General features: G+C 37.2%; 1 protein-coding gene and 1 long non-coding RNA gene across 2 annotated transcripts in view; one reads left to right on the top strand and one right to left on the bottom strand.

Moving 5' to 3' along the window:
- The window catches only part of GRM5 (glutamate metabotropic receptor 5), a 510,413-nt gene that overhangs the window by 85,514 nt on the left and 409,740 nt on the right, over nucleotides 1-15,159 (bottom strand). Inside the window, 1 exon segment of the mRNA XM_024761761.1 lies at nucleotides 6,419-6,665. Coding sequence (XP_024617529.1) covers nucleotides 6,419-6,665 — 247 coding nt within the window.
- The window catches only part of LOC112410938 (uncharacterized), a 139,185-nt gene that overhangs the window by 77,813 nt on the left and 46,213 nt on the right, over nucleotides 1-15,159 (top strand). The gene's annotated exons all lie outside the window — the stretch shown is intronic.

The following is a 15,159-nucleotide window of genomic DNA, read 5'->3' as shown; positions in this document are numbered from 1 at the left end:
AGTGTTTTTTTCAGAATGTTAACTTATTCTTAAGTTTGGTTAGCTGTTCAGTGTTATCCTACAGTGTTTTATTTGCAGTCAGTAACAATTTTGAGTAACTGTCTAAATTCCACCTCTAAAAGTACCAATCTGTAGGATACAGAGCTGAGTCTTACACATTTCCACTCTGTCACAGTTATGCAGTGGCTACTAAGCATGCAGTGAGTTGAGATATTCGAACGCAGAGCACTGAGGCAAAAAGAACTCATACATTATGGCATTGGCTACTTCGAATTGGCTACAAGGTGACTGACTGCCTGTGAGCAAATGACCTTTGAATGTTCTAGGCTGGGAGAAAGAAAGAAATGTTAGTGTCAGGAAGATTTTTTTTCTTTGCTGCTACTGATTTGAAGAGATATGAAGAGAGTTTCATTGCTCACCCCCAAATGAGCCATCAACCCATTTCTATCAGTTGTTAACTTTGATGAGGTCTAGTCCAAACTGTCAATTGTACAGATAATGGACCTGAAACTTGGTGAGGTAATGAGTGATACCAGGTTGGAGAGAATGCAAGTCTATACTCACTCTTAATACTTCAAGTCTGCTGTTGGTTCTTTTCCGTTAGACTACTCCAAATAAACTCAATAGAGCTAAAAGAGCAACTTCCATTGCTTAACTGTTGTAGAAATCTGTTTTATATTGGAGAAATGGTAAAAAGTCAAGGGATCCAATTTTTGAAAAATAAACATGATAACTCTATAGAATGGAAGTGATTTTTAGACAGGGTTCCACGCTGTCTAAAGTGATTTTTAGAAAAGTTAAACCTTAATTTTGGCTCAAACCAATCAACCTACTTTAAATTTATTACAGATACTGAATCCTCCCTTTGGAATTAGCCCTTAGATTTGTGGTAATTATTTCTTACTTACCAGACAACCACAGAGATATTATCACTAGTGGTTGTAGCTGTGAAAATACAACATGATTGTAAAAATCTTTGGTAGCAGTACATGAAAAAAAGAAATAGCTAAGAATAATTCTCTGTAAAAGAAGACCCCTGCTCCCTTCTCTTGTCAATTAATATGAATTCTTTTGGTTTTCAGAGATAGGATATAGATTTTATTCTTCATCAAAAGTGAGAGTGAGTGTTTGAAAAATACTCTTACTTAAATTTTAGATAAGAATTAGAGTACATAATGGCTTTCTGCCGTTGTAACCCATTGTTTAATTCTCTCTCATTCTCACTCTTACTGTCTCGCCCTCTCTCACTGGGCCCCCTGGTTTCTCCATCTCTGCTCCTGAACCTTCTGTCTCATCATTGAGTGTGGGTTTGTGTAGTCTGTCTTCTTTAATACTTCTTCCTTCTTTCCCCTTTCTCTCTGGTTCCCCACGTCTGTCTCTTCCTTAACTGGCCACAGTTTAGAGTTGAAATACACTAAAAATTTGTCCGAATGAATTTCCTAAAGTGTAAAAAAAAAAAAACCAAACAAAGAAACAGATAAAATGTATTGCAACCAAAAAGAAAAAAGTTCACTTAAAAGCACAAAATAATGATTAGCGATGTTGAGCATTCTTTCATGTGTTTGTTGGCTATCTGTATATCTTCTTTGGAGAAATGTCTATTTAGGTGACCACCTAGAGGGGTGGGATAGAGAGGGTGGGAGGGAGACGCAAGAGGGAGGAGATATGGGGATATATGTATATGTATAGCTGATTCACTTTGTTATAAAGCAGAAACTAACACACCATTGTACAGCAATTATACTCCAGTAAAGATGTTTAAAAAAAAAAAAAGCACAAAATAGAAACTAGAGGAAGGCAGGGTTCAGTTGAACAGAAATAAAGAACCTTCTAAGTGGTTATAACTCTGAAAATTAGAGCAGCCTTCTTCAGAAGATAGTGAGGTTCTCTTTACCCAAGGGGCTGAAGCAAGGTTGTTGTCAGGGAAACTGAAACATCATTTGGGGGAAGGGACTATGGAGAGTACTAGATTTATATGACCCTTAAGGTCCTCTCAGTCTACAGTTCTGAGGCTAAGGTGCTTTTTTAAGTCCTTCTGTGGACAGAGCCACATATTAAGAATCTGTGTGCAAACCAGGTCAGTATCTGCAAATTTCTAGTGTTCCAGCCTTATTTTCTACTTGTCATATCTGTTTTTGTCCATCTTTTCTTCTTTCCTGCCTTATTTTGTATTAACCAATTTTTTTAAAGCATTCTTCTCTTGGTTTTTTAGTTATTTCTCTTGTATTAAAATTTTAACTGCCCAAGGGATTTAATAGGCATTCTTAATTTAACTTATTCTACTTAAAGTAATGTTGTGTCACTTAATGTAAAATATAAGAAACTTGCCCCTCTACACTTTTATACCCCATTCCTTTATGCCACATTGTCAAATGTTTTACATCCCCATACTTATAAACCCCACAATATAATGTTAACATTTTTGCCTTAAATAGTCAGTTGTACTTAGGCTGACGTTGACTCTCCATGTTTCCTCTGCCCATTTATGGTCAGTCCTAGGCAACAGCTAGGCTTGTTAAACCTTAGTCGTCAGTGGACTCTCTGTATATCTATTGGGGGTCAGAAAACTTTTGCTATAAAGGGACAGACAGTAAATATTTTAGGCCTCTGTTGAAACTACTCAACACTGTTAGTGTAGCATGAAATAGCTACAGATAGTCTCTAAATAAATGAGAGAGACTGTGTTCCAGTAAAACCTTATTTACCAAAACAGATAGCAGACCCGATTTGGCCTGTAGACCATAGCTTGCCAACCTGTGGTCTGTCCCCTTGATGGCAAACAGTAAAGGTCCATATTTCTTATCTATAATTCCTGAAATCCTTAGAGCTCTGAAAACCATAAGTTTTTTCATAACTCACTTGGCAGCAAAACATGACCCATTCTCAACTTATCTAGTGACAGAACTTGATCCACACTGTCACGAGACTATTTATACTTTATTTATCACACTTCCTATGAATATTCACATGTTTTGCTGTAGAAATATTAATGTGTTGTTTAAAAAGTGTGCTCCACGGTATGCAGGAGGAATTCTATCACTTCTGTAAAATCAAAAATTCAGAATTGCAGCTCTATTTACAATAGCCAGGACACAGAAGCCACCTAAGTGTCCATCGACAGATGAATGGATAAAGAAGATGTGGCACATACATACAATGGAATATTACTCAGCCATAAAAAGAAACGAAATTGAGTTATTTGTAGTGAGGTGGATGGACCTAGAGTCTGTCATACAGAGTGAAGTAAGTCAGAAAGAGAAAAACAAATACCGTATGCTGACACTATATATATGGAATCTAAAAAAAAAAAAAGGTTCTGAAGAACCTAGGGGCAGGACAGGAATAAAGATGCAGACGTAGAGAATGGACTTTAGGACATGGAGAGGGGGAAGGGTAAGCTGGGACGAAGTGAGAGAGTGGCATGGACATATATACACTACCAAACGTAAGGTAGATAGCTAGTGGGAAGCAGCTGCATAGCGCAGGGAGATCAGCTTGGTGCTTTGTGACTATCTAGAGGGGTGGGATAGGGAAGGTGGGAGGGAGACGCATGAGGGAGGGGATATCGATATATATGTATGCATATAGCTGATTCACTTTGTTATAAAGCAGAAACTAACACACCGTTGTAAAGCAATTATACTCCAATAAAGATGTTAAAAAACAAAAAGCTCATTACAGTAAAAAAAAAAAAAAATTCAGAATTCTGTAATACACTTGACCCAAGTGTTTCATTAAAGATGTATGTACTGATAGTAGTCTGATTATGTGAGGCTTAAAAACAGTGATTAAATTTGACTCTCTAACTATCCATAGGTATGTGTGCCAGAGTGAGTTGTCACCTCTCCCAGCTTCCTCTCTTTAGGATCTTCCTCTTGTGACTCTGGCATTTTAGGGGAACCCCTAATCACCCTAGTCTCCTCTGGTTCATTGCCCAGGTTGGAATGATCCAGCTGAGCTGCAACTTCTACTCCAGAGAAATAACAACATAGTGCCTACAAATACATTTCTAGGAGAATAGTGCTGTTTTGATTTTGATACTGTAATTGGCAGGCTGTTGTACAGGGTCAGGAATTGAAGCCCACAAGATTGAGTTAGAATCTTGACTCTTTCATGTATTAGACTGTCTTTGGGCATGTCATTTAATCTTTGTAATCCTCAGTTGTGAGCCTTCGGCCAGAAAAGAACACGATAATATTACTTAGCTCATAGGATTAAAATATAGAGGATTTAGCTAAGTACTTGGCTAAGAACACACATGGTAAAAGTTATAATTATTTTGTAACTATAACTGGATTAATTGGAAAAACAGAAAAGTTGCAAAGCACCTTTTCCTGAGTTTGGCTTATGCTCTCAGAGGCAGATTCTGATCATTTATTAGTGGGTTAATGTAATACCCAACCTTAGTTATGCATGAAAAGTCTCTAAACAACTATGAGTTTCCAGAAATTGTTTGCAGAATTTTATGGATATTGTCCTTGAGGGAATATCTATAAATTTCATTTAACTTAAGGAGATTCATGTTCCCCCAATGGTTAAGAACCAATGTCCTAAATGTACCCCATTCCAGCATATTTGGAGGATTGTGAATGAGATAGTGATGTTCTGATCTATTAAGGTTTCCCTTAATAGAGGAATAGAGCTGAGCCATTTCTTCACTGTCTGGTTTGTGGAACTGGCTTGGGTACATGACATGAAAACTGTTTGAACTGATGGAACTGCAGTCGACAAAGTCTGTGAACAAATCCCAAGGTGATGTCAGTGATCTAGGGGTGCACACAGGAAGAATAAATCCATGTGAAGATATCAGAGCCTAGGCTTTGACCTGAGCCTAAAGACTGAGCTCATTCATTGACCTGCCCTAAGAAGCCTTACAACAAATGTGAAGTGCCCTATGGCCCTGGGAAAATGCTTGCATTCCTGCCCCCACTCCCATGAATGTACTGAATAGCCAAAAAGTAGAAAACAATATTTGAAACATCTTATCTTGACAAACAGCTTGCTTGGAGCAATACTCTTCAACTCTCTAAAACAGAGAAAATATCCAGCTTTCCTCTTGGCTGCATGACTTGGAACTGCTGTCACTTAAAAAGTTTGGCTCGTGAGACAGTAACAGCTGCATCAGGGACAAACTCCAGTTCACCTCAGGAATATGGAAACAAGCTAGACCAAGGTGGCTGGTACAATGTGTGGGCACATGGTATGTGAGTCATGGGAGGGACTCATGGGACCTTCTCTTGGCAGGATCAGCTGCAAAAAGAGTGTAAACACACCCTCTCCAAGCTCACCTGTCAAGCAAAAGCTGTTGTTGGAAAAATACCAGGGATTTTACAGCAGGCGACCAAAGGACCCTGATTGTCCTAATGCAGGGCGGATTAAAGACCCAGCCCTGCTACAAGTCAGAATATCATTTCAATGACAGTATCCCTCATGGATTAAAAGTCTCATGTGAAGAGTCACTTAAGAATTTAGAGTCTGGACTTTGGTGTTGAACACATCACAGCTGTTGCCAAAGATGCAGTGACTTCCTCAGTCAAGATCCTTCCTCTCCAAAGCATCTGTCTCCTTGGCCATCAAATGGGGACCAGGGAAGCGCCTGCCTCAAGGATTTGTTGTGAGGATGATATGAGTTAATACTTTTAGACTAGCTGGAATAGGGTCTATCACATAAGCAGTGTCAGACAAACATTAGCTCTTATTATTCGAAAGGACTGTGATAGGAAACACGTGCCGATAAACACATAAAGAAGGCAAAAAAAAAAAAAAAGAATTTAGAGTCTGAGATCGATGTGAATACTGGTAAGTTCTAGGTACTTAATGACTTCCCTGGAGGCTGACCTATAATTATGAGTAAGTTCATATTTCTCAGGTTCCTCTCTATAAATAATGAAAGGTAAAATTTCAGAGAGAAAGGCAATTTAGTTCTCAAGAAGGGAGAAAGTGTTCCAGCTGGAGGATACTAAAATAAAATGACTTGTAACTTACTGTAGGTACAGCAAACAATATAATAACACCTCAGCCCTATTTCTGGATTACCAGAAATGGAATTGTTCCTGTCAGAATAGTTCTGTGGCCTAAGAAGAGATCAGAATACATGGAATAACATAGCAAACATGTACAGGGAAACCATAGAGCCGGCTTTTAATTATCTATGATAATGTGAGGCTCCTGCCTCTAAGTTTGAGTCTCTGAAATGTGGTGATGATTCCAACAGCACGTTTTAGACATCCGCATTAATATTTTTTCCTGGCCACAGGAAATGGGGCTTCCCCTCTCTGTCTTTACTCACTTTGTGATATCAGAACTAGCCAGACATGGCCAGGAAGCCTAGATAACCACAAAGGAGAGAAACAGGCTCCTGAGGATCAAGAGATAGCTCGACCAGGCTCTATTGTCTAGAGGTGAATTGTAACAATACCTTCCTGGAGAGTCTCCATTCTCATCAAATAGGATCATGTCTCCAGAAACCCCAGTAAAATTGGTTTTCATCAGGGAGTCCAAAAGTTTCCGTCCATCGATTGGCTTCATGGCATCACAGAGGCCCGCATATCCTGGACAGAGGGACATCTGCATGTTGTGGAGCCCATAGGCCATGGAATAGATCGCATTGATCACAAATCCCATTTTGGAGTCTTGAACATGATGTGTTCTCAGAGTCAGAGAACCTGTTGGAAAACAAATTAGGGATTAACTTTGAAATTTATTTCTACTATAGCTACCTCTATGGATTCTGAATAATTTGAGAGTGCACTGGAACAACTGATCAGAGTTAAAACCAGAGGAAATACTAAGGACAGGTGCCAAAATAGTATGCCTAATAATTGTCTTCGATACCCAGTTTTTTTCCCCAAGACCTAAAAGACAGAGCTGAATCCTCACCAGTACCAAGATTCACTTCCTCTATTGCCACACTCTAGGGATAAATGCAGGATAGCACTCCATTTCTGCACCACAAGATTTATCTTAAGGACAGATTAATCTCCCAAGTATTCAGCTGTGATAATATACCTCCTTGGTTTAGATATCCTCCAAAAATCTCTAGTTTCCAAAAAAAAAATAAAAAACTCCAGTTTCTAAATTATTAAGTCTTAGTTGAGCAAAGTAGATCCCCTACCATCTTGCCTCAACTTACCTATTGGGATTTATCACCCATCATTTCCTACCTCAAAGCATATGTGCCCTATAAACTGACCTATTTGGAAATTCTGAAATATAATATTTAAGCCCTATTAATTCATTCATTAATTAAATAAAATTTATTGGAGTCTGAGTATACATAAAGCTCTGTGTATGATGATCTAGGGAAAATACAAAGGTGAACTGGACATGGATTCTGCACTTAAGAGGAAACATGTTCAGTAATAGAGAGAAATTATGTAGCTACATTAAAGGTAGAAGGTGATAAATCTGTAATAGATGTGGAGTTAAAATCTATAGAGGCCCAAAGAGGGAGTGATCCCTTTCAGTGGAGGCCCAGAGAGGAAGCCATCTCTTCCAGTGAAGGGCTCTTGGGAATGTTTCATTAAAGAACTAACATTTGGTATGAGTTACTGATTAAACAAATATGGAATGAGTGCCTGTTAGTTCTGACTGCTCAGAACTTGCTGGAAGTGTGGGATATAATGTAGAATAAGATAGACATGATTATTGCTCTTGTTTACTTAGAGTCTAGAGGGCAGAAGGGCATTTAAGCAGGCTAAGTGCTAGGGCAGGACTGAATAGGGAGGGGCACTAGACCAAGAAACTCACTGAAGCTGAGCATTTTGGTTGAGTATCAGCTGGATGAAGAGTGGAGGAAAGCATGTTTGAAGGTTCATAGATGAGGTAGAGCAAACTATGTTTAGGAAACTTTAAGAAGGTTGGAATGTTTGCAACATGGGGTAGCAGGCAGGAGAATGGGTAGAACTGAAGTAGTAGAGGAAGGCAGGATTGCATTGGCCAGATTAAGATCACTGTACTTTATCATAAGCACTGGGATCCTTTGTAGTGCTTAAAATAGGAAGGAACACGATCAGATTTCTGTTTTAGAAAGATCAATCTGGGTACACTGGAGAAAGATTTAAAGGGCTATTGGAGTAGAATTATGAAGACCCATCAAGTGGTAATGCCATGATCCCAGCGATAGGTGAAAATGGCTTTGCTGAGGGTAGAGGCCAAGATTATGGACAGAAGTGTTTAAGAGGTGGAATCTACTACCAGGCCTGGTTGATTGAGGAATGGAGAGGACCGAAACATACAGGAAGAGCATGGGTATAAGGTAAAGGTAACAGCTGAGCTAAGGAAAGAGCATGCCATTTGGGGAGAAGTTTTTTAAAGAGAGAGAAATAGGAACTCTCCAAAGATGACATGATTTTTATGACTTTCAAACTGTAGAGGCATAGAGGCTCCTGGGGAAACCAGCATAAGTATAACATGGGAAATTTTGTTTCCATCTCAGGACTAGACACTGGCCCTAGGCCACTTTCCAACCAAATCTTACAATTTCCTTTTCTACACAGACTCTATTCACACTTCCACATTTCACCTCATACCACTAGAAACTCCATTCTTCCAGGTGTTAAGTCAAATACTTGGGAGTCACTTTTGACTTTTTTCTTTCCTTCATTCCCTGTTTACTCTTATTTGGTCTGTCTTCAGAATATCCAGAATTAAACTGTTTCACACAAATCTACTTCTACTAGGTTTAAGATATATCATCTGTCTGGATTACAGTGATAGTCTTTTAACTGGACTCTTTCTTTCTGCCTTAAACTATTCTCCACCCACTCCAGCCAATTTTTAATTCAATAGCCATAAAAATTCTCTTAAGAAAAGAGTTAGATTATGATATTCCTCTGCTCAAACTTTCTAGTGGCTCCGTTGTTACTGAAAGTAAAACCCAAATTCCCTGCCATGTAGTTAAGGGATACACAAAATTAAAAGATGTAAAATGTGACATCAGAAACATAAAATGGTGGGGGGATAGTGGTAGTAAAAGCATAAGGTTGTTAGAATGCATTCAAACTTATGAGATCATCAACTCAAAATAGTCATCTATAAATATAGGTTGTTATATATGAACCTCATGGTAACCACAAACCAAAAACCTATAATAGATACACACCAAAAAAGAGAAAGGAATCCAAACATAACACTAACAACAGTCATCAAATTATAAGACAAGAGAGAAGAAAAGTAAAAAGGAACAAAAAAGAACTACAAAACAACTCCAAGACAAAGAATAAAAAGGCAATAAGTGAATACCTATCAATTACTTTAAATGTAAATGGACTAAATGCTCCAGTCAAAAGACATAGAGTGACTGAATGGATAGAAATACAAGACCTATCTATACACTGCCTATAAGAGACTCACTTTAGATCTAAAGACACACATGGAGTGAAAGTGAGGAGATGGAAAAAGGTATTCCATGCAAATGAAAACAAAAAGAAAGCTGGGGTAGCAATACTTATATCAGACAAAATAGACTTTAAAACAAAGTCTGTAAAAAGAGACAAAGAAGGACATTACCTAATGATAAAGGGATCAATCCAAGAGGAAGATATAACAATTGTAAATATATATGCTCACAAAATAGGAGGACCTAAATATATGAAGCAAGTACTAACAAACATAAAAGGAGAAATTGACAGTAATACAATAAATAGTAGAAGAGGGCTTTAACACTTAAATCAATGGACAGATCATCCAGACAGAAAATCTATAAGGAATTACTGGCCTTAGATGACATATTAGACCAGACAGACTTAATAGATAGATATATACGGAATATTCCACCCAAAAGCAACAGAATATGCATTCTTTTCAAGTGCACATAGAACATTCTCCAGGATAGAACACAGGCTAGGCTATAAAACAAGCCATAATAAATTTAATATTTATTAAATAAATAAATAAAATTCTGACTATATCAGTATGAGATTAGAAATTGACTACAAGAAAAAAACTACAAAGAATACAAACACTTGGAGACTAAAGATTATGATACTAAACAACCAATGGGTCACTGAAGAAGTCAAAAAAATACCTGGAAATAAGTGAAAATGTTAACACAATGATCCAAAATCTAAGGAACACAGTGAAAGCAGTTCTAAGAAGAAAGTTTATAGTGATACGGGCCTACCACAGGAAATAGGAAAAAAATCAAATAAACAACCTAACCTCACACCTAAAGGAACTAGAAAATAAAAAGAACAAATGAAACCCAAAATTAGTAGAAGATATTGAAGATCAGAATGAAAATAAGTTAAATAGAGACTAAAAAAAAATAAGAAAGATCAATGAAACTAAGAGCTGGTTTTTGAAAAAAATAAACAAAATTGGTAAACCTTTAGCCAGACTTATCAAGAACAAAAGAGAAATGGCCCAAATAAATAAAATAAAATATGAATGAGTAGAAGTTACGACTGACACCACAGAAATACAAAGGACCATAAGAGATTACTATGAACAATTATATGGCAATAAAATGGACAAACTAGAAGAAATGGATAAATTCCTACAAACGTACAGTCTCCCAAGACCAAATCAGGACTAAGTAGAAAATATGAACAGATCAATTACTAGTAATGAAATTAAGTCAGTCGTTAAAAAAAAAAAAAAAAAAAAGCCTCCCAACAAACAAAAGTCCAGGATCAGATGACTTCACAGGTGAATTCTACAAAACATTTAAAGGAGAGTTAACACCTATTCTTCTCAGAGTATTCCAAAAAATTTAAGAAGAAGGAACACTTCTGAGCTCATTCTATGAGGGCAGTATCACCCTGATACCAAAAATAAAGACATCACACACAAAAAATTGCAGACCAATATCACTCACGAACATAGATGCAAAAATCCTCAACAGAACGTTAGTAAGTTGAATTCAATGGTACATTAAAGGGATCATACACCATGATCCAGTGGGGTTTATCCTACAGATGCAAAGATGGTTCCGTATTCACAAAGCGATGAATGTGCTACACCACATTAACAAATTGAAGAATAAAAGTGATATGATTGTCTCCATAGATGCAGAAAAAGCTTTTGACAAAAGACAACGTCCATTAAACCCTCCACAAAGTGGTGTAGAGAGAATGTATCTCAACATAATAAAGGCCACATATGACAAACCCATAGCCAACATCATACTCAACAGTGAAAAGCTGAAAGCATTTCTTCTAAGATCAGGAAAAGGACAAGGATGCCCACTCTTGCCACTTTAATTCAATATCAAGTTGCAAATCCTAGCCACAGCAATCAGATAAGAAAAAGAAATAAAAGGAATCCAAACTGGAAAGGGAAAAGTAAAACTTTCACTGTTTGCAGATGACATAATACTATACATAGAAAACCCCAAAGACTCCACCAAAAAAAAAAATCTATTAGAAGTATTCAATGAATTATTAAAGTTGTAGGATACAAAATTAGTATTCAGAAATCTGTTGCATTTGTATATATTAGCAACAAATTATCAGAAAAAGAAATTAAGAAAACAAGCCCATTTAAAATCACATCATAAAGAATAAAATATTAGGAAGAAATCTAACCAAAGTGATAAAAGATTTGTACTCAGAAAACTATAAGACATTGATGAAAGAAACTGAAGATGACACAAACCAAAGGAAAGATATACCCTCCTCAGGGATTGGAAGAATTAATATTGTTAAAATGACCATACTACTGAAGGAAATCTACAAATTCAATGTAATCTCTATCAAAATACCAATGGTATTTTTCACAAAAACTAGAACAAATAATCCTAAAATTTGTATGGAACCACAAAAGATCCTGAATAGCTAAGGCAATCTTGAGAAAGAAGAACAAAGCTGGAGGTATCACACTCTCTGATTTCAAATGATCATACAAACCTACAGTAATCAAAACAGTATGCTATTGGCACAAAAACAGACACATGGATCAATGAAACAGAAAAGAGAGCTCAGAAATAAACCTACACTTACATGGAAAATCTATGACAAAGGAGGCAGGAATATACAATGGAGAAAGATACTCTCTTCAATAAGTGGTGTTGAGAAAACTGGGCAGCTACTTGCAAAAAATTGAAACTGGATCACTTTCATATACAATATGCAAACATAAACTCAAAATGGATTAAAGACTTAAATGTAAGACCTGAAAATATAAAACCCCTAGAAGAAAACATAGGCAGTATGCTCTTTGACATCAGTCTTAGCAATGTTTATTGGATCTGTCACCTCAGGCAAGGGAAACAAAAGCAAAAATAAATAAATGGGACTACATCAAACTAAAAAGCTTTTGCACAGAAAAGGAAAACAGTAACAAAATGAAAAAATGAATGGGAGAAGATACTTTCAAGCAATATATCTGATGAGTGGTTACTATCCAAAATATATAAAGAACTGATACAACTTAACATCAAGAAAACAAACAGTGAAATTTAAAAGTCAGTGGAGGACCTCAATGGACATTTTCCCAAAGAATACAGATAGAGTGTCAACAGACACATGAAAAAATAATCAACATCACTAATCATCAGGGAGATGCAAATCAAAACCACGAGATACCACCTCACACCTGTCAGAATGGCTAGTATCATATAACAAGTGGTGGCAAGGATGTAGAGAAAAGGGAACTCTTGTGCGTTGTTGGCAGGCTTGTAAATTGGTGCAGTCACTGTGGAAAACAGTATGGAGGGTCTTCAAAAAAGTAAAAATAGAACTATCATACATTCAGTAATTTCACTTCTGGGTACTTACCCAAAGAAAACAAAAACACTAACTTGAAAAGATATATGCACCCCAGTGTTCATTACAGCATTATTTATAATAGCCAAGACATGGAGGCAGCCTAAATGTCCATCAATAGATAAATGGATAAAGAAGATGTGGTATATATACACAGTGGAATATTACTGAATCATAAAAAAAAGAAATCTTACTATTTGCGACAACATGGACGGATGTAGAGGGTATCATGCTAAGTGAAATAAGTTAGAAAGACAAATGCCATATGATCTCATTTATATGTAGAATCTAAAAACAAACAAACAAATGAACAAAACAAAACAAAATACATACAGAGAACAAATGGGTGGTTGCCAGAGGGAAGGGTAGAGGTGGGGGCATTGGGCAAAATAGGTAGAGGGGATTAAGAGGTACAGACCTCCAGTTATATAAGATAAATAAGCCACGAGGATATAATATACAGTATAAGGGATATGGCCAGTAATATTGTAATAACTTTGTATAGGGATAGATGTTACTAAACTTATTGTGGTGATCATTTCCTGATGTACATAAAGGTTGAATCACTAGGTAGTACACCTGAAACTAACATAATATTGTATTCAGCTGTATTTTAATAAAAATGGATCGTTAAATAAATAAATAAACAAATAATTCCTCTCTAGCTACACCGACCCCCTCCCTGATCCTCAAGCATTCCAGGCATGCTCCTGCCTCTGGGCCCTTGTACTTGCTGTTCCTTCTACCTGGAATATCTGCCTCAGAGATGTGTAGAGCTATTCCCTCCCCAATTCAGGTCTTTCCTCTAATATCATCCTCTCTATGAGATTTCTCTGATATCCTCTCTAAATCTCATCTCCATTCCACTCCCCCAACGCACTCCCTATTTCCTTTCCCGACATTTTTTCCTTACCAGTTCCTAGAACAGTTCCTAGAACAATGCCTGGCACATAGTAGGTCCTCAACAAATATTCGTTGAATGAATTAAAGAACTGTCCCCTCTAATTTAGACTATCCCTTCTGTTTTCTTTTCCTCCCTAACCCTACTAACACTAATCCTATCCATGTTTCAGGGCCCCAGGAGCACTTCCTTCATGAAGTCCACCATGGTTGCAGATACTAAAATTAAGCTTTCTCTTCCAAACTCTCTATCACTTTCTCTATACAAGCATACGTTGTTTTATTGCTCTTTGTGAATATCGTGTTTTTCACACATTGTAAGTCTTTCACAACCCTGTGTTGAGCAAGTCTATAGACACCAGTTTCCCAATAGCATTCGCTCACTTCATGTCTCTGTCACATCTGGTAATCCTAATTTCACACTATTTTCATTATTATTATATTTGGTATGGTAATCTGTGATCAGTGTTCTTTGCTGCTACTACTTGTGACTCACTGAAAGATCAGATGATGGTTACCATGTTTTAGCAATACAGAATTTTAAAATTATGGTTATGTACACCTTTTTTAAGACATAATGCTATTGTACAATTAATAGACTACAGTATTGTGTATAAACATAACTGTTATATGCACTGGGAAACCTAAAAGTTTGTGTGACTTGCTTTATTGCAGTATTTGCTTTATTGTGTTTGTCTGGAACCGAATTTGCAGTATCTCATAGGTATGCCTGTACCTCTGTCAGGTACCCTACACACTCTATTATAGAAATGTGGGCATACTTAGGGGAAGGAGAATTTGAAACATCCAGTTCCCAAGTCAGTCCATCTCTACCTTCCTCCATGGAACTCGCTAAATGGAGGCAGAGTTACTCTACCTGACTGATTCTATTTCCAGAAAACTCACTGGGCAGCAGTAGCCTTTGAGGCCATGCTTAGCGGTTTGACCTTGAGCCTAAGCCAGGTACTGCAACTCAGCCTCCCAACCAACTATCAAGGTTCAGCAGTAGGTGCTTTCGTGGCTATTAAAAGATAGTAGGTAGTTTGATTCTCACTCTTTTGTTTTTCCTCTAATGAGCAGAAGAGAGAGATCTAGGTTTAAATTCCTGCTTGATGTCTTCCTAGCTTTGTGACTTGGACAAGTTACTTAAATCTCTAAAATTCCAGTTTAATCACCTTTAAATGGTGACCTTTATCTTGCAAAGGGGATGTGAGAATGAAATGTTATAGAAAAGCCATCCATACCTTGCACAGAGCCTGGCACAAGGTAGATGCTTCATAAATAGTAACTGAACCAAAATGTAAATCATAATAACCTTTAGCCACTGTGTTTTGTGGTTAAGACTTTGGAGAATGAAAGCAAGCCAAAGGTCTCTCCTCATGTGATGCCCAGGAGAGCTCTCTGGCCATCATCTTTCAGGCTCCCTTCCTGATTTTTCTTTATGCCTTGTGGACAACAGACAGCACTTGGCACAAAGGCCAATTGAGCCTTATTCATTTGTAAATCAAATCACAGTGCTCGGGTTACTGTACTGCTTGTTGAATTGGATGGG

The sequence above is a fragment of the Neophocaena asiaeorientalis genome, unplaced genomic scaffold (assembly GCF_003031525.2).
Source record: "Neophocaena asiaeorientalis asiaeorientalis breed wild unplaced genomic scaffold, Neophocaena_asiaeorientalis_V1.1 scaffold605, whole genome shotgun sequence".
NCBI classification, from domain to species: Eukaryota; Metazoa; Chordata; class Mammalia; order Artiodactyla; family Phocoenidae; genus Neophocaena; species Neophocaena asiaeorientalis.
Note: the sequence above shows the minus strand (reverse complement) of the source record. Positions and strands in the feature narration are given on the sequence as shown.